Source organism: Amphibalanus amphitrite, unplaced genomic scaffold (genome assembly GCF_019059575.1).
Source record: "Amphibalanus amphitrite isolate SeventyFive unplaced genomic scaffold, NRLGWU_Aamphi_draft 000337F_arrow, whole genome shotgun sequence".
Classification (NCBI taxonomy): Eukaryota; Metazoa; Arthropoda; class Thecostraca; order Balanomorpha; family Balanidae; genus Amphibalanus; species Amphibalanus amphitrite.
This window is the reverse complement of record NW_024881832.1, coordinates 212,389-233,854: the sequence shown is the minus strand read 5'-3', so window position 1 is coordinate 233,854 and position 21,466 is coordinate 212,389. Positions and strand designations below refer to the sequence as shown.

At 55.3% G+C, this 21,466-nt stretch overlaps 1 protein-coding gene across 9 annotated transcripts in view; it reads right to left on the bottom strand.

Moving 5' to 3' along the window:
• Positions 1-21,466, bottom strand: part of LOC122388846 (dystrophin-like) — a 185,658-nt gene that overhangs the window by 132,595 nt on the left and 31,597 nt on the right. For 8 of the 9 annotated variants that reach the window (XM_043380307.1, XM_043380310.1, XM_043380311.1 and 5 more), the window contains exons 13-29: positions 21,177-21,359; positions 20,211-20,756; positions 19,635-19,786; positions 19,276-19,450; positions 17,642-17,816; positions 17,091-17,227; positions 16,593-16,799; positions 16,229-16,403; positions 15,893-16,003; positions 14,005-14,108; positions 13,488-13,640; positions 8,875-9,003; positions 8,420-8,593; positions 7,864-8,007; positions 7,296-7,619; positions 6,935-7,048; positions 6,454-6,606 (exon numbers count right to left, since the gene is read on the bottom strand). In XM_043380307.1, the coding sequence (XP_043236242.1) occupies positions 6,454-6,606; positions 6,935-7,048; positions 7,296-7,619; positions 7,864-8,007; positions 8,420-8,593; positions 8,875-9,003; positions 13,488-13,640; positions 14,005-14,108; positions 15,893-16,003; positions 16,229-16,403; positions 16,593-16,799; positions 17,091-17,227; positions 17,642-17,816; positions 19,276-19,450; positions 19,635-19,786; positions 20,211-20,756; positions 21,177-21,359 (3,156 nt within the window). The remainder of the gene's footprint in view (positions 1-6,453; positions 6,607-6,934; positions 7,049-7,295; positions 7,620-7,863; positions 8,008-8,419; positions 8,594-8,874; positions 9,004-13,487; positions 13,641-14,004; positions 14,109-15,892; positions 16,004-16,228; positions 16,404-16,592; positions 16,800-17,090; positions 17,228-17,641; positions 17,817-19,275; positions 19,451-19,634; positions 19,787-20,210; positions 20,757-21,176; positions 21,360-21,466) is intronic. The other variant, XM_043380313.1, reaches the window with a different exon arrangement.

The window sequence follows — 21,466 nt, the reverse complement described above, 5'->3', positions numbered from 1 at the left end:
TTCAATAGGATCGCCGACTCTTTGCGCAGTGGCAGAGGCCGCCCGCCCGTTACATCCGGGTTGGACCCGCGGATGCGATGACCTCACGGTGACAACTGCGGTCACTATCGGGCCGATCCCGCGCCGGCTCGTCGAGCGGACGGGGCGGGCCGGAAGGGTGGCCATCACCCCGGAGCAGCTCGGCTGTCTGCAGCTGGAACAGCCCTCCCCGTCCCAGTTGAGCTCCTCCTCGCCCGGTCCAAGGTCCCGACACCAGCCGCCGGACGGTCTATCGCCGCGCCGCGCCGTTACCCGTCACTGCCATGTGTCGTGCCGTGACGACCGCGCCGCGGGAGGCATCCCAAACAGTCGCCGTGCGACCCTGACTGACGGAGGGATGGCGCGGCACAGAGCCGATCCCATGGCCCGCCTCAGCTGCTGGCTCAGCGTGGAACAACAAACGACAGGCCACACTCGGGTCGCCCGGCACCCCGGCAGAGCCACGGTACACGACCCGCTGGACGTCAGAAAACATAGCCCGCCGAGCCGAGATACTGCAAATCGCAGCACTGCTGCCAGTGATCGATGCCAGTCGTATGTACATTCATGCCGTCTGCTCGATACTGCCATTGGTTATCTGAGCGGCCCCCGGAGCTGCGGCCGGCAGTGATGCAGGCTCGGGTGACGCGCCCTCGGTGCGGTGTCGCGGCGGGCTGTCTGACGAGAGACGGTGAGCTCATCCACACCCACCGCCCGGTGCCAGCGCCCAGCAGCCAGCCCTGCAGGCGCCGACGTCCCGCGCGTGACAGCAGCGCGGGGGCGGCCGGTGATTATCCCATCGGGACATGTTTGGTGAGAGGCCGTCACGTGTGCGCTCGGCCGGCGCGGCGTGACAGCGCTGCCCCCGGCGGGGGCGGGGCGCGGCCGGCGGGAGGCGCCGGCCCGGCCCGCTGCAGAGACAGCGGGCGGGACGGCAGCAGCTGCAGCCGCCGCCCGAGGGCGAGCTATTGCTGATAAACTGCTGCACGCAGTACGCACAGTCAGCATCAGTGGGAGTGCGCAGCGGCGCGGCGGCCGTATAAAAACGGTACTCGGTCGCTCGGGGGAACAGGGCGGCCGTTCAGCGGAGAGGCGGCCGAGGAGTCGGCTTGGCGGCACAGTGCCAGCGCCGGGCGGGCCGGGAACGCCATGTATGGAGCGAGGCCGGCCGATGACCGGCAGGCGGCACCTGTATGCTGGCAGTGGGAGGGGAGGGGAGACGGCCGGTTTGGCAGTGCGACTACACAGCTGAGCGGCCCGCCCCCTGACTGCGGACGCATAATGTAGCGCGGGACTGACGGGCCGGCACCATTTACCACCGAGCCTCCCTGTCAGCGGCCGGTGACAGGTCAGTGAAGGACCGACCAGTGTTGACGGACTGGAGCAGCCGACGGTGACAGGTGGACTGAGACCCGTGGTAGCCGCCGAGTCACATTCCCACACTGAACTCCGACAGCGAGCGAGGGAGGGGAGCGCCGGCCGACCCCTCCTCTCAGCAGTAATCACCTCAATCAGAGATGAATCCTTCGCACGCACCACGGCAGTGAGCCGCCGCTCCTTTTGCAGCCAGTTTCCTGAATCAGTACGGCACTGATCGCGGGACCAAGTCCCTCGCTGGGCAGGCCTCGTTCTCGCTGGATGACGCTCCGTCCGTCACTCCGTGGACACTGTTCCTCACTAAACGGCACTCTGTGGGTCACTGAGCCACATTCTGCTCCTCATTGCGTGGCACACGCACTCAGAAGTAGCCTGCTCCTCGCCAAATTGCGCTCTTTATCTCACTGAGTGACGTATCTGATCATCACTGAGCGGTACCCCTCACTGAGAATCACTCCATCCCTCACTCCGAACTCCCCACTCGGAGTGACGCCCCGTCCCTCACTGAGTCGCACACACGCGCTCGGCCGCTCCGCTCGACCGCACCAGTCGCTGCACGCGGCGCCGACACTGCACTGGAGACGCGGCGCGGCCGGCTGCCGCCCCTGGACCCGCGCTCGGCGGACAGGGCCGCTCAATTGGGCGCTGTCGACGTGCGGCTGCCGCGCTGTACGGAGCGGGCCAGCCGGCGGCGGCCGGCGGGCGGTCGCTAGTCTGACACAGCCGCTACTCCGACCCGCCGGCCCGCAACGCTCCACTGTCTGCGGTTAGTTGGGTCAGGCAGCCCACAACACCAATTTGCAGCTTCGCAGCTCGGTGTTTTATAATTTAATCCTCCCTTATTCATGGCCAATAAAATGTGACGGCAGACGCCGGGCGGAGCTGAGTTGGAATCGAGCACTGAGTGCAGCAGCTCGTTCCGGTGCCGTCCGGACCCACCCGGACGGGTGGTATGGTTTGGTCCGGGTACGGTCCGGTCCGGGAGACAACCGGACTGCAGCCTGTGACAGACCAACTGAATAAGGACAGACATTGGCCGCGGGTCGCTGCAGAATGGTAATGCTGCAGTGTGCAGACTGGTGACACTCAGATATGAGAGACAGGGCGTCCACTGACTCCACCCAGCGCGGTGCCACGCATGAAGTATTCAGTACAGTCTGTCTTAAAAGTACCGCGCAAAGTGACGGTGGATCCATCAAGCCTGACCGATGAAGGACTGCTAGATTTGAGTCACCGAAGCGATGAACATCCTCGTCCATTCCCCAAGGTCAATTGGTTCGGTGACTTTCAAATTATAGCAGGCCCTTCCTCGGTCAGGCTTGACGGATCCACCGTCACTTTGCGCGGTACTTTTAAGACAGACTGTACAGTCCGCCGCCCGTTGAGGTGTATGGGCGGCGGCCCGGCCGGCCGGTACGACCCGTCGGCCGCCGCGGCCGTCTGCCCAGCGCTCCGCCCGCCCCCGGTGAGAGGTCAAGGACGCTATCCTGCGCGGTCGCCGCCGCCGGCGCCGGGCCGTGATCAGTGAGTACGAGGGACCGGTACCACAAGGCCGCAGCTGTGCCGCCGGCGCCGGGCGCCGCCCAGCGCCTCGGCATAGTGACAGACGGAGGCGGCCGGCGAACCGCACTCACTCACAGTATTAAGAAGTTGGTCTCAGGCGACTACCGGGCCAATCGAATCGCAGTAAAACCAAAAGTTACTCATATGTCCGGTATTGGCCCAGACAGGCCGGCGGCCACCGTACGGCTGACCCACTGAGCTGAATGGACATGAATGGACCACTGAATAGCTCGCGAATCGTGGGTGACCAGTGATCCTCCAAAGGACGACGGTAAAAGCGGTGACGTAAAAATCAGCCTTTACCCAACTAGGAAAATTACATACGTTTTCCTATCGCTCACAATAATCAGACTTGGGAAAACCGGTCCATTGCCAGCCCAGCAACTGGTTGCCTTAACCCTCGCGGGCCCGGGGGGGGGGCGTTTTTCGCCCCCCCCCCCTGGCGAATATTTGCGATAACTCCCGAACGCTTAGGGATAGGAAGGCGAAACTTTCAGTACCTTTTCTCCCATCAATTTGACATCTTCTGAAGTAAAAAATTTGGACCTAGCCCCCTTGATGACGTCACAAGGTCCATTTTTCTAGACCCCTGCACGGCAAAAATCGGCGTCACAGACGCAAACTTCAAATAGCTGCTAAAAATAGAGTTTTAGAGATAAAGACAAATTACGAGCACGGCTGTGTAGCGTTTTACCTAGAGAAAAATAGAAAAATAGTTTTGGTGACCTGAGGTCAGAGGTCAGGTCAACGACCCCGAAATGTGGTTTTAGTTTTTCGCAAATAACTTCGACAAAATGGTCCTAGAGCTACGGCAGTGGTACCATCGCATTCGCCTTGTCAAGCCGCGTCGAATGATATATATTTTGTTCGGAAAAGGTCAAATTTCATGTTGACCTCATGTGACCTCGAATGACCTCTGGTTGACCTTGACACATGAAAGGTCGTTTATGATGGATTTGTACCCGCTGATCACGAATCTGGCATTTATTTTCCTCTAAGCCTTCATTTAGAGCTTCCGGATGGCAAAATTGTCTTATTTATTATTACTAACTTGAATCAGTGAAATAGCCTCTAGCAGGGATACTCTTCTGTGACCTTGACCTTTGAGTAGCCTTGTATCGTAAGATGAACCACAAATAGGGAACTGATAAGCCTCAAAACATTACAAAACATATTGGAAGTTAGCACGCAAGATGTGCGAAAAAGTGCAAAGTTTGAGGTCAATTTTGAGCGTGACCTTGACCTTGACCTTTGATTTGGAGCACATTTTCAGAATCCTCAGATTCTCTTCTTTCGTTTGACACCCAATTTTGCCGGTTTGATGCAGCCTGCCGTCCTCTAGAAGGCTTACTTTGAGATCACTACACATGTGCCGGTTTTGGCCTTTGACCTTGACCTCTGACCTTGAAAATTGACCTGAGGTCAAAAATTTTAGGTGCATTAGAATCGTCTCGTAAGGACCTTTCGTTTGGTATCGCTTTTGTTTCCGTAGCTCCCTTATTTACGGAGTTAGACAGGGGGGGGGGCGAAAAACGCCCCCCCCCCCGGGCTGCGGTGGTTGGGATTAGTTACCCCCCGGGCCCGGCCGGGTTAAATAGCAAGCGGCTAGTAACAGGCTATAATGATGAGCTGAATAACGACTGAACATCAGTGACTGCCTGTCCGGGCTCCGGTCCAATACGCTACCACCCTAGACTGGCCAACAACCCAAGCCTCTGAGGCGTGTCATGTACCCAATGCGATCAAGCAGTAACATTTAAAGCCCGTGAAAGCCGATGGACACAACAGAGCCCCATGTATCGTGAATTATGGCACCATGCCCATTGCCATCCCGATAAAACCAGCACAACACAGGTGCAACGACCCCAGAAAGACAGCGGACGGACGGTGGACGGACGGTGGACGGATAAATGACGGACGATTGACGGACGGTGGACGGACGGTGGACGGATAAATGACGGACGATTGACGGACGGTGGACAGACGAATGACGGGACGATGGACGGACGGTGGACGGACGGTGGACGGAAGATTTACGGACGATGGACGGACCAGTGACGGGACGACGGACGGACGGACGGTGGACGGACAGTGGATAGACGGTAAAGAAACGACGAATGGTGGAAGACGACAGACGAGCCCACCCTGTGTGTAGCCAGGAAACTGAGACTGCCCCTGTGTGAAGGCACTTCACAGAGTACGCCCCGGGACCGATGCAGTGCACATTGGGACAGCTTGAGCTAACCCTGTGTGTGTAGGCAATGGACGGCCCTGTATGTAGGCAGACTGCTGGCAGCGATCTTCGTGTAAGTAGACAGCTGAGATTGATATTGTGTGTAGGCAGACAATCACAGCCGGCCCTGGGTATAGGCACTAGGCAATGGACCTTCATGTATGTAAGCAAACAGCTTATCTTTAGCTGACACTGTCAGTAGATATGAAGTCGACCAATTTCATTCAGTACGTTCGTCAGTCCAGAACCGCATTTGTGAAGTAGCAATCGTGATTCTCTGAAGCTTTCACGTAAATGTACACCAGAAGCCAGGCGTTAGATACAAAGATGGTCTACTGTGTCACTCAGGCAGCCAGCAAGCTTTGCTCAGACGTGTTTGTTTGATAAAAATGTGGCATCTAACAGCTTTCCCAAAGTGAAGAAGCACCGATGACCGAACCCCTTCAAGGTCTCGAGTGAAATAACCTCGTATTATAAAGCGCTCTCTAAAAAATAGTTATAAGTTGTTACGGTGAAGCAACTCTTGGCGTCTATAGGCTTCGGGCATTTGCAATTTACAAACAATCTCAAGTGTCGCAGAAACGATGACGGTGAGAAGGAAATCGATCGTGTTCAATTACAGAAACTTCTATCCTACAAATGTCTGTTACGTGGTACATCTTCGTCTAAAACCCCAAAGCCCTACCATAAAGTACAATTTAAGATTGACAAAACATAAGCAAACAAGTTTCATCCAATGAAACCCCGTCTCGATAGCACCAGTAGCACTTATATGCAGCATCCGCTATACACTTTTTGCATGATCTGTGCATATAACAGCATACAACTTCATTGTGACGCTTTGGTACAGTGAATGCTACCAGTCAAGAGGTAGTCTGAGCGTGAGCGTGTCAGTATCTACTCGTATGCGCACTGCAGTGTCTGTGTGGGGCCGGGGTATACCGGGTATGTGTCAGCGGCTTTACGCCAGGACAACCCTCAGAGGAAGCGTGAGGCGGAGCACGATCACGCTGCTAAATGCAGACTACGTGACACGATCGCAAGAATTTGTGATTTATCTGTGAGTATGGCACAGCCAGCGATTGTTAAAAGTGAACCAGTGACTGTGAGCCGGTGATATCAATAATTCACTAAAACCAATGACGTAAGACGAGTGACTGTAGGCCAGTGATTGTGAACCAGTAATTGTGAACCATTCACTGTGAACCAGTAATAGATGTGTGGTGACTGGGAGAGACCAGCCGGCCGTCCGGCGAACTGACCTGCACCTTGTCGGTCACCTCCATCCAGCGGGTATTGAGCTCGGACATCATACTGCTGACGCTCTGCTCACACTGAGTGAGCGCCAGCTGGGCGGCTGTCTGCTGGGCAGCGGCCAGCTGCGAGCGGCGCTCCGGCAGCTGCCGCTCCAGCTCCTGAGGGCAGATAACGGCGGTCAGACTAGCGGTGCGGGGCACATCAGAGCAGAGGGCGACGGCGGTACTGTGAGGAGACAAGTAGTCAGAGGTAGGGCGTGAAGCTATCAGAAATGGAAAAACAGCCGCCGGAGATGACTCGGCGGCAGTCAGAGAGAAAAGTGGGAAAAAGAGGCGGAAAATTACCGGATATGCAATCCGTTGGGCTAGAATACGCTTTTGTAATTCGTAGACACGATTTGTGTCAGAATACGGGTAAGCATCCATTCTGCGGCAATACATCTGGCGTTAGGCGCTACACCAGATCCGGGGGAGGCGGGCTTCTGACCTGCGCCTTGCCGCTGTCCTCAGCCGCCTTCTCGGCGTCCTCCAGCCACTTGTCCAGGTCGCTCAGGTCCGACTCGAAGCTGGCCAGACGCGCATCGCTCGCCTCCTGCTTCTCCTGTAGGACAACGAAAGGGCCAGTCAAACGACGTGTCACCAAACATCCGCAACGGTGACCACAGGCTGAATCACTCCGTAATTAGAAGGGCAGTCAGGTTCCTGGCGACTGAGGCGGCGGGAAGACAGTCGCAACGCCTGAAAATAAGCCGCTCTTTCGATTGGAGCGCGGATAAAATAAGCAAGGGAAAACAAGAACAAAGAAATACTAGCCCTCCGCCCCGCCGCCTCTCAGCCGTAACCCTCACCTGCACTAGCCGGGCCCGGTCGGCCAGTCGCGTCTGCAGCCGCCGCCAGCCGTCCCGTGCCTCGGCCAGCCTCCGCTGCAGGGCCGGCGCCGCCGCATCCGCCTCGCCGAGCGCGGCCAGCGCCGTCTGGCGGCGTGACGCCTCCTCCGACAGCCGGCGGCAGGCGTCCGCCTCGTCCTGCCAGCGGCACTGGTCGCCGCGCGCCTCGGCCGCGTCCAGCTCGGCGGCCGCCTCAGTCAGCCACTGCTCCAGCGGCGGCAGACGGCGGGCGGCGCGCAGACGAGCCTCCAGCGCACACTTGGTCTCCGGCACGCGGCAGCCGAGCTGCGGGGGAGAGACGACAGTCACTGGGTCTGTTTCGGACAGTCGCACGGGTACGCAACAGCTCAAAGAAAACTACGGAAAGCGCCTAACCATGGGTACCTGTCCCTTTGAATTAAACGGACACGCAACAGCTTCAACAAAACAATGGATTACATACGTATCACCGTGGCTAGTCCCCTAGAGCTAACGACAGGCCCAGCCTCAACCAACCGACTCCACCCGACAGGAAAGGGAGTGTACGCACCTGATTGTAGAGCGCCTTGAGCGAGTCGAGCCGCTCAGTGAGCTGCTGCGGCTGGTCGCACGCGCCGTCCTCCACCACCTTCCGGCCCGTGCGGATCACGTACTCGACCTCGGACTTGAGCTCGGCCAGACCCTGGTACAGACGCTGGCGGAATAAAGACAGACACAGTGAGCAAGTGGAAAACACACACACACAGTCAGACAGTGAACAGACAGGCGCTGATTGCATACACAATACGCATGCATACACAGAAAAAGGAATACGCAACGGTATAGGTGTGCCTGTGGTGTGTGTCTGATGGTGTCAGTGTCTAGCTGGTCCCATTCAGTGGGTGAATCTGTGTCAGTGTCAGTTACATATCAGTGCATCAGTGCGCCCGTGTGTCAGTGTGTCAGTGTGTCAGGGTGTCAGTGTGTCAGTGTCTGTGTTCAGACTCACCAAACAGCTGTCCATCTGCGCCTGGATGCCTTCGGGCCGGTCAGTGTTACTGTCAGTGTAGGTACTCTGTGTCAGTGTGTCAGTGTGTCAGTGTGTCAGTGTCCTGTGTCACACTCACCAGACAGCTGTCCATCTGCGCCTGGATGCCCTCGGGCCGGTCCGTCTCTTTCTCAGCCTCGCCGGCCTGGCGCTGCGCCTCTGCCAGCCGCTCGGCCACCGCCGACAGACGCGGCTCGAAGTCGGCCGGCGTCTGGAACTTGACGTACTCGGAGCGCACCTCGCCGTACGTACTCTGTGGAGGATGGCGGAGGGGTCGGGTAACGGGAGTGGCGCTCACGGAGAAAACATATGGTACTGCACAGGTGGGCTACTCCACAGGTGATGTGCAACACTGCTGCCTCACGGCCTCTAGCCGAAGTAGCGAACCATACCACTCAGGCTCGTGCCAGCAGCAAACCATAGTTGCAGCTTCAAAAGCAAGGCGATGTGCGCGCCGCGGCCCTTCCTAGTCCATCTAGCCTCACTTGGCGTTCTCCCTTACTCTCTCCACCTCCACTTCCCAACCTCTCTCACCTGCAGGACTCCCAGCTGCTCCTGCAGTCTCGCGGCCGCGTTCTCCCTGCCCTCTGCCAGGTAGCGGGCTGCCTGTTCAGAAAGCTGACGCAGCAGTCGCTCGGCGGTACCGAAATCGGCCGACAGCTCCTGGACGCCAGCATATAGACAAGTGATCAGAAACAGGAATGCGGCAGTTTGTCAACACATAGGGACGCGGTCTTAGTCACAACTAGTTTTGATCTGGCAGCCACATCGACGAGTGTCAGCGAACGGACACGGAGGGCGCACTCACGGCAATACAGACGGGGTTACACGGCCCAAAAATGGCCCAAAACACACCTAAAAAGCAGTACTGATTAACCCTATTAGTGGCAGGGGGGGTTGTTTTCATCGACCTCTCAGGTTTTTCGGGAATATCTCCGAAACCGCTGAAGCTACGATGCTGAAATTTTCTGACTTTTCCTAAAACTAAATTGGGCACATTCCCTGAAAATTTCAAGTTCATAACTTTACCAGGGGCGGCTCCAGAGCACTGGGAATTGGGGGGTCCTATTCGTGAAGCGAGTCATTTGGACGAAGATCACGATGCTGATGTATTATAACTGTATGCACCAGTTTTACGAACAGTGAATGAAAGGTATCATGTGATAACATATACAAAGTTATTGTGCATCCTCTTTTGACACGTTTTTGCTATAATAGGCGGATCTAGGCGTCCAAAAAGGGGGGTTATGTTTTACCTCCCAACATAGGTGCCCTGACACCGCCTATGCATGACCAATACAATTGCAGTCGTTCTCTCATAAGAAAATTGTAACATAACAAGACCATTACCTCCCTTTTTAGAAACAGTACCAACAAAAACCTTATTTACTATACTTTTTGTGTACCCCCAATCTCAATGATCTGTATCCGCCTATGATTTTTGAAAATGCATATTTTTAGGATCCATGTGAATTCCTGGTTCATTCTCTATCGATCGGCAAAAGTTGCGTTAACATTGGTTCAAAAACCTGGCCGTGATAAACAGTCTAAAATGTATCTGCAATTTGCCCGTTTTTACCCCCCTCTACCGCCCCTAGGGTACCGCCCTCCATAGTTTTTTTTCGCGATAGCTCCGAATGCCACGGCGATACAGAGATGAAGCTTAGCATACCTGAATTTTGATTCAAGCCGGATCTTTTGACACCAACCGCGATTTTCGGGTCATTTCAGGTCATCGACTTTTGACGTCATAAGCGAACCTTTGCCACACTGGGGTCTGCGTATAACGCGCTCTATTGGGGGGAGGGGGCTCTTCATTGCCCCCCTACTAACTCCGAAACTACTGGGCCGATTGTCAAAATTCAAACAGCGTCTGATAGCCCTGGAAAAACTGTCGAACGAAACCTAATTTCATTGACCTCGAGGTCACCGGTGACGTCACAGTTCAGTTCGAATTTTTTGACATTTTTTATTTTTATTTTTTAGAAATGTAGATCACGTTGAGCGAAATCGAATGCCGTTTGAATTTTGAAAATCGGCCCGTTAGATCTCGAGATATCAGAGGGGGGTCGTAAACAGCCCCCCACCCTGCCACTAATACGGGTAGCCAGGAGCCTGCCACTAATAGGGTTAAGTCACTCACAGCCTACGCGGAGAGTCGTCAAAGCGCCTCAGCAAAGAAAGATATCATGTCAGCGGAAAGACATCGCTCAGTCGCAGCTTGGTGGGCGGCTAAGTAGCCGTTTACACTGAGCTCACATGAACAAATGCAAAAAGCATGGTGGCAGTCTGGAGAGATAACGACTGGTATAATAGGTAGCTACTAAGAAGTCTCATATGATGCCCCGGAATCAGCTGATAATAGCAGCGACACATCAAGGCGTTGATAGGTGCAAGACCCCACTGACATTGTGTACCCATGAAGATGTTATCCATCAGAAAACCTAATAATGCAATGATGGGCAATAAAAAGTAAAACAATACGAAAAGAATCACCTAAAGCAATTACTAACGATGATGGGAAAGTATCCAAGTCAGCTTACCGCAAAGCCGAGTGTGAAACAAAATACAAAAGTGAAGTCAACAGCAAAAGTAGTCAAAAAGACTAAAGTAACGGCCCCAATAGTCGCATAGATCCACAATGTCCTAGTCCGACATATGTAAGGTGGCCACCTAAGCACCTGAGCAAAGCCGGAGCTTGCACTGAAAGATACATCTCAACAGTGATATCAGTGCATCGACTGAAGACTCACTACCCTCGTCCACTCGAAAAAAAGATAAAATAGGTCGAAAAACATAAAACAATGCCAAACAATGCAATGCAAAGGCCATTTTCAGTGCAAGTTGCTTATCGTTATATAAAACAGCTAACTGACCTGCAAGAAATGTGATGAAGCTAAATCTCTCATGCAGTAGATCAAAAGTCATGCAAATGAAAACACCATAGAGCATCAAGCAAAAAGTACAGCTTGTTACGAAGCGTTTGGAGTGCAGACGAGCAGGTTTGAGAGGAGCGTTGCGCTGCGGTGGTCAGCCGACGCTTGGTCGGTGGAGCTCAGAGGCCCAGCAGTCGGGGAGGACCCAGGGTCACAGTCACGCGGTGACTACACTACATCGCACGGCAAATGGTGGTCCACAGGTGTTCGATAGAGTGGGCCCACCGACGGACGAGGGTCACACCACACGGTAAAGTCCGTGGTCCTATCGCCTAGGGGAACACAGCATCAGCCATCCCGCAGCAAAACTGATACAAACCTCCTCGCTGCTCAAAATGCCAGCACAGCATTCCCCCAGCGGAGAAAATAGACCTATTGGAAGCCAGCTAACAGCATTACCCCGCTTTTCATAAAGAGTTTTCACTAATTCTCAATAACAAAACTTGACGATGGAATATCTAGTAGCAGCTCTCCCCAGCTTCCAGCAGCTCTTCCCAATCCAACAGCCTTCAATAGCCCCTCGGGTGATGCAGCCATCCAGCCGCCCGGCCTATGCAAGTCTTCCCGACCCAATATCGTAAGTGTCTGCACGATCCTAAATCCAACAGACGTATGCCAAGTACTTATACCCAGTGTGAGCCATCACAGTAAGATAAGCGTTAGATTATTGCTGAAGCCCCGGAGCGGACCCCACACTCAGTCGTCGACCAGTGCCGCCGCGCCCATCCCCCGGTGTCACTGTGTCGCCTGTAGATGACTCAGTGATCGCTCCACTCCCTCCTGGTCCGCCGAGCCGTACCTCGGCCTCGGAGTCGGGCAGCGGTCCGGCCTGCCGGGCGGCCAGCAGGCGCCGGATGCCGGACAGCCACTCCAGCGTCTCCGAGAGCTGACGCTCGTGGCGCTGCGCGGCGCCCAGGTCGTCGGCGAGCGCGCCGCGCCGCTCCGCCGCCTGCCGGCCGAGCCGCCGCACCGCTCAGCACACGGGCCGCCCGCCGCGCCGCACCACCCGCACCCACAGATAGCACACACAGCGGAGAGAGAGGCAGAGCTACATAGTGCACCGATAGAAATACTGGGAGACACAGCGTCAGCCGGCGCCAGAATTACCGCAGAATTATTTAGAGCTTATCAGAGAACAACAATTAGGCAGCTAATAGAACGCAGTCGAGAGATTGAAATAGTCAGCGAGTGAGCGTTACATTGGTGAGGCATGGTTAGTACCTGCACATTGCACACGGACCGCACCACCTAGTGGTTTCGAGTTAAACGGTTGTTAGGTTTAAGACTATCATGCCATTTAGTAGTAGCGAGGCAAAGGAGCAGGCTGCGCAGTTGCGCACTGCTTTCCCTTCCGTAATTGCTTCCCTTTTTCAAAGTAATACTTCATAAAAAATGAATGCTGAAGAGTAAAGTAGGTTCGTGCTTAAAACTACATTGACAATATCACAGATAACAGTAGTACTACTGTTATCTGTGACAATATCAAAGCTCTAGAACAAAATGTGACAGCTAACTTTTCCTTAAAAAAAAAAATAATAATAATAATAAGATGTTAGTCAGCCAGAATACCCAAACTGTCTAAAATTATTTCAACGGCAACATATGCCAAGACGTGCCGCACCCAGAATATCTTCAGCACAATACAAAAATTGTGACTAGCAGTCACATCAAACGTAAAATGCCGCGACTCTCAGTTTTACGCGTATCCAAACAACGCGAGTCGAGTCTCATTCACTCGCTGCCAACATAAAGCCCGGAAAAATAGCTACGAAAACAAAACTGACGTCCCGACAAACACAAAACGAAGCACCAGGCAAGCGTTATCTGTCAGCAAGCAGATCTCCGGCTAGCCGGGGCCGGTGCGTGCAGCCTACGCAGGCGGTAGCGTCTGTATATACAATATACATGGGTGAGGAGGTGAGCGGACAATGCCGCAACAGGGTGAGTAGGGTCATCGGGTGACAGGTGCAAAGGGAGGAGAGCGGATGGGTACCGCCACTGGGGGAAGGAAGGCGACGGGGCGTTGCCATTTGGGTAAGAAAGCGGACGTGCCCCATCACTACGGAAAGGTCGGCGGCCGGGCGCTGAGGTAAGAAACCGATGGGCGCCGCCATTAGGGGAGATCAGTAGAAGGACGCCGTCCCTGAGGAAAGGAATGAGGACGGTTCCTGGAGGAAGGTCGGCAGACAGAGTGCCGCCGCCCCGACTGACCGTCTCGCTGAACTGCTGCCAGCGGTGCACGATGTTGTCCCGGTCGGTCTGCACCTCGTCCCGGAGCACACTGGCCGCCGTCAGCTGCTCGGCCAGCGTCTGGATCTGAGGGATCCGCTCGGCCGGGTGGTTGTGCAGATACGTCTCCAGTTCCTGAGACACGGGGGAGCGGTTACAAGGGGAACCGACCAGCCGCTGAGCGATACACGGCGGACGGAGTCCCAGCACAGCGCAGATGTGACACAACCACTGAGCGCGTGGCTATGGCCATGCGATGTTACTGGCCAATGACGCAGGCGTTAGTCGCGATAAGGTGCAGCAATAAGCTCCAAACAGTTAGCTTCGTAATAAATCAAGAAGCGCAAATCTTAGGAGCCCCTGCATACAACAGCGTTCCCTTTTTCCCTTCCCACATCACACATACACAGCCGATAGGGGCCATCTACATGTCAGTCTACTCATCCCGGCGTTCTCGTTCCCCGAGCACCCTCCCCTTCCTTCCTCCGGCCGTCCTTACGTCCAGCTCAGCACTGATCTCCTCGGCGTCAGCGGCCAGGCGCGGCGAGCGGGCCAGCTTCTTCTCCAGCCGGTCCAGCCAGCTGTTCTCGGCGAAGGTCAGCTCTGCCAGAGCGGGCACATGCAGCGCTAACTCCCGGCGCTCGAGCCACTACTACGGGAGGGGCGGCGGCGCGGGCGGCGCGGCGTGGCGCGGGCGGCACGGGGCGGCACATGCCGGTCGCCGGGCCAGCTCGGCGTTCGGGAGAGCAGGCGCCAGCCGCACTATTATAACATGCCCGGGTGCACGCGACAGTTGGCTGCGTAACGGTAGGATGTGCAGAACGAACGTACAGATGTTGATGCGTAGCAAATAATTGTAGCAAAAGTGATTGATACAAAATGACATTGCTTGGATGGGTTATGAAAAGGCATATAAGTCCGTTAAGAAATGAATCGGGACTCGGGAGTTCAGGACTGATTAAAGAACTTTGCACGGCAGCACCAGGCAAAAAAAAATGGCCCGGTGGGATCTTAATCCTCGCCCGCACATGCCATTTTCCCATCCTAGAACGCACATGGGGGGGGGGGGTGGTTGCCACCCCCCCCCCCCGCGCCATTTCGTTCCTGTTGGAGATAGAGCTTAGCGGTAAAGACCAAAAAGATTCTTTGGGAAGAGACGAATCCAATGATACCCAGTTTTACCTTCTCAGGTCAGTCATTGACCTTCCAGGTCAGGTCAAACTAAAAAATGTTGCTGTTTCTGGTCACCGTTGGATATCAAGTGCGCTGCTTATCAAATACCGATGACGATGCTGTTTTCTGGTGCCAAGCCAGCTAGAACCTCTTTGTCACACTACCCGACCAGAATTTTGCTGCTGAGGTCATTTCAGGTCAAGTTAGGTCAAGGTCAATTATATGTGTTTGTATGTCTGTGTGTGTCTGTGTGTATACTGATGTGTGCACCGATTGTTTTTGGGTCCATATTGCATGAAATCATGATCTGAGAAGCTTTTACCAAAAATGCAGTCAAAAAACTTCAAAAAAAAAAGTAAATTCAGCTTGCCTAAAACGCAATTATCTTAGATGACCTAGGTTGACCTTGACCCTGACCTTGACCCCTGTACATCGTCGAACAACATGTTCCATGATAGGTGGGAGGTAAGACTGGCAAAAAAGGCCGAAATCAGGGTGTCAAAAGCTCACAAGGCCCATGGCAAACGCAAGATGTTGAGAATTGGCCATTTGGGTCATGACATGACCTGAAAAACAAGGTCATATCTCCGAAACTAAAAATCACAGAAACTTGAAATTTTCAGTGGACATCAAGAAAGGATAGACGAGCAGCTATACGAAAAATCGGCCTTCTAGCTCTAAAAATGTTGAGTGCAGAGCAGAAAGACTACCTGGGGGGGGGGGTGGCAACCACCCCCCCCCCCCCCATGTGCGGGCGAGGGTTAAGTGAAATTTCAATTAAATTCAGCAGCCGGTCCTGGTTCTATTTTTGTACTGCGTGAACTGGATAAGGATTAAAGGTCGACAATATATTCAGTGTCGTTTCCGAAATGCCTAATAATTGTGGGATTCTAAACAACCATACGAGCGAGCACCATAAAAAGCAACAGGTATTTAAAGTGGAACATCAGCTAGCGATAACACCTAAAACGTAAGTAAGCTTCAAACGACCATGAACCAACTCAAAAGCTTTACCATATACAAGCCTAACATAATAATAAATGTAACGAGGAAAATGCCCGTCGAATGAGCAGCCATTCCCATTAAACTAAAGACAATCATTCTCCACCAGAACGACTAAGATAGCAACCATATTATAGCTAGCCAGCTCGCTAGCAAGCTAGCAATACGCTATAGCAGTGCGACAGCGAGGTGCGAGGGTCATAGTCACTCACTCTTGAACTGATCGTAGTTTGCGATGGCCTGGTCGCAGCGCTCGGCACGGGCGGTGAGCTGGGTGCTGAGCTCGAGCCAGCGTTGGCAGGCGGCGCCGGCGGCAGCGTCCGCTGTGGGATGGAGAGGGGTGGACGGTCAAAGGCCAGCACAACGGCACACATTGCCTCTCTCCCTCCATATCGGTCGAATCAGAGCCGCCGGGAGCCGCCGGTACATTGGTAGATGACACCCAAGGAGCCTGTTTGCTGAGACACTCACCGAGTGTGAGAGATCTAACCATGTCCTTGCTAACAGAAAAAGAACACTATCCGGCCTGTCGAGGCGCATACACTGACCCTGTTTGCTGAGCTGCTCGTGGCGGGCCTGTCCCTCCAGCAGTCGCGCAGACAGCTTGGTCAGCAGCTGTCGCAGGTCGTTCAGCTGGCCCGGCGTGGTGATGGCCGTATCGGCTGGCAGCTGAGACTCCACCTCGGATACCAGCTCGGACAGCATGCGAGTCTGCTCCGCCACCTGCCGCCACAAGCCAGGCGGTGTGGTCACAGTCACAAAGGGTCACGCACTGTCACAGGCTCCCATCTCCATGAACTACAAGACAACGCCGCACTAACAATGCGATCACACCAAGATTATATACACACAGAGCAGCCAGACGATCAGACTCCTATGCAGTACAAAGCAAGTTTCACAGCCCTGACGTACCTGTTTACAGTCGTCCACGGCCTTCTCGATGCGCTGGGCCCGCTCTCTGGCGCGCCGCTCGGCGGTGTCCAGCTGCTCGGTCAGCCGCCGGCTGCGCTCCGTCAGGTGCTGGCGCAGCTCCGGGGCGGCAGAGGTGCGCAGCCGGTCACCGGTGCGCAGCACGCCCTCCAGCGTGGTGCGCAGGGAGCACGTGTCGCGCAGCAGGCCCTGCGCAGATGGTCGAGGGAGCAGTCGGAATCGGCGGTCAGAGCCAGGCCTATCTCGTAGACCCCAGCTCTATCAGAGCAACCAGCCAGCGGCTCCAAACCCACCAGTCTCGTCAGATCCACAGTAATCAGGATTCCATCCGCCCCTTTAGACCCCAGACCACAAGCTTATCAGAATAATCTACACTAGATCAAGTCCCGTTAGACCAGCCGAAAGGCACCATCAACACCTTATCCCCGACCCCCGACCCCTGATCGGGGTTTGTCTCATCCGAGAGCGCCGCCTGCTTACGTCGCTCTGTTCCATTTGGGCGGTGAGCGCAGCGGCGTCCCCCTCGGCGGCCGGCTCGGAGAGCAGATCCTCCACCTCTCTCAGCCAGCTCTCCACGCCGTCACCCTCCGTCTGGTACTGGTACGAGTCGAAAATGGCTGCAAAACGAGAGATTGGACAGGGACGGGCAACGTTAGAGACGAGACATACTGCTGCACTCAGGGCGGAATACTGCTGCACTCGTGAAGCCGAGCAGCACATTGCAGGTAAAGCAGCTGACTCAGGATGACTATGAGGGAATGAACGAGTGATCCGCCATACTCCATTGTGAAGAGGTGACTGCGTCCAAATGTGACTTTGACCCAATGTGACCGTGTGACCTCCGTCCCGGTAAATTCTTGGATTCAGGATGTTCCAGTGTGAGCGCGTGATAGAATATGTGACCGTGTTCCAGTATTACCGTGTTTCAGTAGGACCGTTACCACACCATTCTCCGGTGTTCACGTGTTCCTCGTTAATGTTCGAGTGTTCCTGTTTGCCTCAGTCTACTGCAACGTTCCAGTGCCTCTCACCCTGTTCCAGTTTGGCCATGCGGTCGGTAAGCAGCGCCCCGGCGGCGCCCCAGCGCTGGTTCAGCTCGTCCAGCTGGCCCCGCAGCTCGGCGTCGCCGGCACTAATCAGCTCCTGGCCGCTCGAGTTGACAAAGTCCAGGCTGGCCTGCTGGGTGTCCATCTCCGACTGTAGCTCCTGGAGCACACAAACCAAGCGGTGGCTGGAGTCACAGGCTCGCCGTGGGACTTGGTGTTTAACCCGGCCGGGCCCGGGGGGTAATCCCAACCACCGCAGCCCGGGGGGCCGGGGGGGGGCGTTTTTCGCCCCCCCCCCCCTGTCTAACTCCGTAAACAAGGGAGCTACGGAAACAAAAGCGATGCCAAACGAAAGGTCCTTACGAGACGATTCTAAAGCACCTAAAATTTTTGACCTCAGGTCAATTTTCAAGGTCAGAGGTCAGGGTCAAAGGCAAAAACCGGCACATGTGTAGTGATCTCAAAGTAAGCCTTCTAGAGGACGGCAGGCGGCATCAAACCGGTAAAATTGGGTGTCAAACGAAAGAAGAGAATCTGAGGATTCCGAAAATGTGCTCAAAATCAAAGTTCAAGGTCAAGGTCACGCTCAAAATTGACCTCAAACTTGGCACTTTTTCGCACATCTTACGTGCTAACTTTCAAGATGTTTTTAAATGTTTTGAGGCTCATCAGTTCTCTATTTGTGGTTCCTCTTACGATACAAGGCTGCTCAAAGGTCAAGGTCACTAAAGAGTATCCCTGCTAGAGGCTATTTCACTAATTCAAGTTAGTAATAATAAATAAGACAATTTTGCCATCCGGAAGCTCTAAATGAAGGCTTAGAGGAAAATAGATGCCAGATTCGTGATCAGCGGGTACAAATCCATCATAAAAGACCTTTCATGTGTCAAGGTCAACCAGAGGTCATTCGAGGTCACATGAGGTCAACATAAAACTTGACCTTTTCCGAACAAAATATATATCATTCGACGCGGCTTGACAAGGCGAAGGCGATGGTACCACTGCCGTAGCTCTAGGACCATTTTTGTCGAAGTTATTTGCGAAAAACTAAAACCACATTTCGGGGTCGTTGACCTGACCTCTGACCTCAGGTCACCAAAACTATTTTTCTATTTTTCTCTAGGTCAAACGCTACATCACCGTGCTCGTAATTTGTCTTTATCTCTAAAACTCTATTTTTAGCAGCTATTTGAAGTTTGCGTCTGTGACGCCGAAGTTTGCCGTGCATGGGTCTAGTCTAGAAAAATGGACCTTGTGACGTGATCAAGGGGGCTAGGTCCAAATTTTTTACTTCAGAAGATGTCAAATTAATGGGAGAAAAGGTACTGAAAGTTTCGCTTTCCTATCCCTAAGCGTTCGGGAGCTATCGCAAATATTCGCCAGGGGGGGGGGGCGAAAAACGCCCCCCCCCGGGCCCGCGAGGGTTAAGTCAATCACAGAAAGACAGCGACAAGGTAAAAGTAACGGCTTTCAGTGGTTTCAGATTAGAGGTAACCATACACCTGTTGAGTAACAGCTCGGTCTCCTTTTCAAAACTATCACTGTCAAGCGACTTCGTACCTCAGCTTGTACCCGTCGAGCTGAATCTCTGGCTCGCTGGTCCCTGAGTCCTGACTCACCTTATACCTGTCGAGCTGGGTCTCCATCTCCGCAGCAGCGCGCACCACGAACGGCTCGCCGAGCAGGGCGTCGTGCAGCTCTGCCACCCAGCCGGAGAGGGCCGCCACGGCCTCCAGGAAGGCGGCCGGCCGCTCCGGCTGCGTGTTGCTCACCTCCGTCTCCAACTCCGTGATCCTGGCGGCGAGGACACCAAAACATGTTAAGTTACTGCGGCGGGAGTCACAGGACATACAGACGCGTATGGGATACTCGTTTATCAGTGTCTTCAACTTAACATCAGCATTTCCAAAGTATTTCTGGAGGTAGGAGTTTTTCCGAAACGCGCTGCGTCGGTGATTCTCCCTCAGCTTGCACTCACTTGTTCATCACCGTCTCCCACTTTTGCAGGAAGACGTCCACGTCGGCCTCGACCTGTTCCTCGTCGCCCTGGCCCAGGCTGATCAGGTCCTTGGCCTTGTTGGCCATGGCCGTGACACGCTCCTCGTCCCGCTGCATCTGCTCCAGGCGCTCCTGTGATGGATAAAGCGTCAACTATCCACGCCAGACTGAGCTATGCCGATCTGCGTCACCGCCCGTGGCCCTCACAACCCAGCAAAAACAGCTGCGAAAACTTCACAAATCATGAAACTTGTTGAAGGTCGAGCAACCCTCATAAAATGTCGTATCTGTACCTGTACTCGAAAAGGGAAATGCGGCCATATGATCTTTTTGCTTTGTTTATGTCCAGCAATATGGTGTGAGTGAAATGCAAGTAAGTGACAACCAAACTGAACAAAGCAGTCAGCCGTCTGCACGCTAGTAAAATGTCTCGTAGCGCGGTGAGAATGCAGAGCACCAGCCGCTGTCTAGTGTCTACTGAGTGCCGACCTGCGGCGAGTGGGGTCATGCTGGAGACGGGGCGGGGACGGTCGGGTCGGGACGGCGCTGAGCTCACCTTGCAGGCGGCCAGCACGGCCATGCGGCCGGCGGGCCGCGGCCGGACGCCCTCCACCCAGGCCAGGTGCTGATCCACCAGGCCGCCCAGTTGGCCCAGCTCCTCGTAGAAGGCCGCCTCGTCCAGCAGGTACTCGGCGCGGTCCCGCCGCTCGGCCACCAGCCGGCGCACGTCCTGGTAGTCGGCCTCGACGCGCTCCACCTTGCGCAGCACGTCGTCGCGCTCGCCGCGCTGCTGGAAGCCGCGGCAGAGCCGGGCCGCCAGTCGGCGCACCTCCTCCACGTCCGGCTGATGCGCCTCCACCTCGCGCCACACCTGGTTCAGCTCGGACAGCGCCGCCGCCTGGTCACCGCCGCCGCTCAGCGCGCGCTCGGTCCGCTCGCGCGCCGCTAGCGACCACTGGGAGAAGTCGTGCAGCGCCGTCATGAAGTCGTTGTGCGCGTTGGCCGACTGGACGCGGCGTCTCTTGGCGCCGCCCGGCGCGCCGCTCACGTCATCCGTCGAGGAGGCGACGCGCGGCCGCACGTTCATGCCGCAGCGCTGCAGCTGTCGGGCGCGGGCGCAGTGGCGCGTCACGGCTCCGCTCCAGGGAGGGGCGGCGGGACGGGGACCGGGCAGGGGCACACGCGGGCAGGCAGGGTGCGGCGGGACGACCGAGCGCCGAGGGGGTCAGCCGCACCGCACCACCGCCGGAGGACATGCAGATTAAACGGCGGTTCAGATGACGATAGCCAGCGCGACTGATCTACGAAAACACAGACCGGCGGGGACAACTAGAGCGGCTCGGAGCCGGCCGTTGGCAGACTATTGAGGGACATAAGCAGCCCAGCGGCAGCCAGCGAGGTGAGTGACGTTGACCGGTGGCCATGCCTCCCCGCCCCTTCTGACCGGCTAGACCCTTGGTCAGGGTCATGCCCCTTGGTCAGGGTCTGCCGGGGCATGCGGTCCCGCGCGGATCGTACTTACCCGGAGACTCTGCGCCTCAATGATCTGCACCAGACAGTCCCAGCGGTCTTTGACGTCTTCCAGGCGCTGGGTGATGTCCTCCTGGGCCGGGGAGTCCGACTCCAGACAGGCCAGCACCTGGGTGGAGAGGTCCTGGAGCACGGCGAACCGGCTGTGCCACTCCTCCATCTGGGACTGCAGCTCCTGAAGACGAGCAGCGCCGCACCGGGCGGGTACACTGTCAGCTCGAGTACACATGGCCAGATCGAGTACACCTCAGCGGCTGTGACGATCGGACACCTAGACCTGGA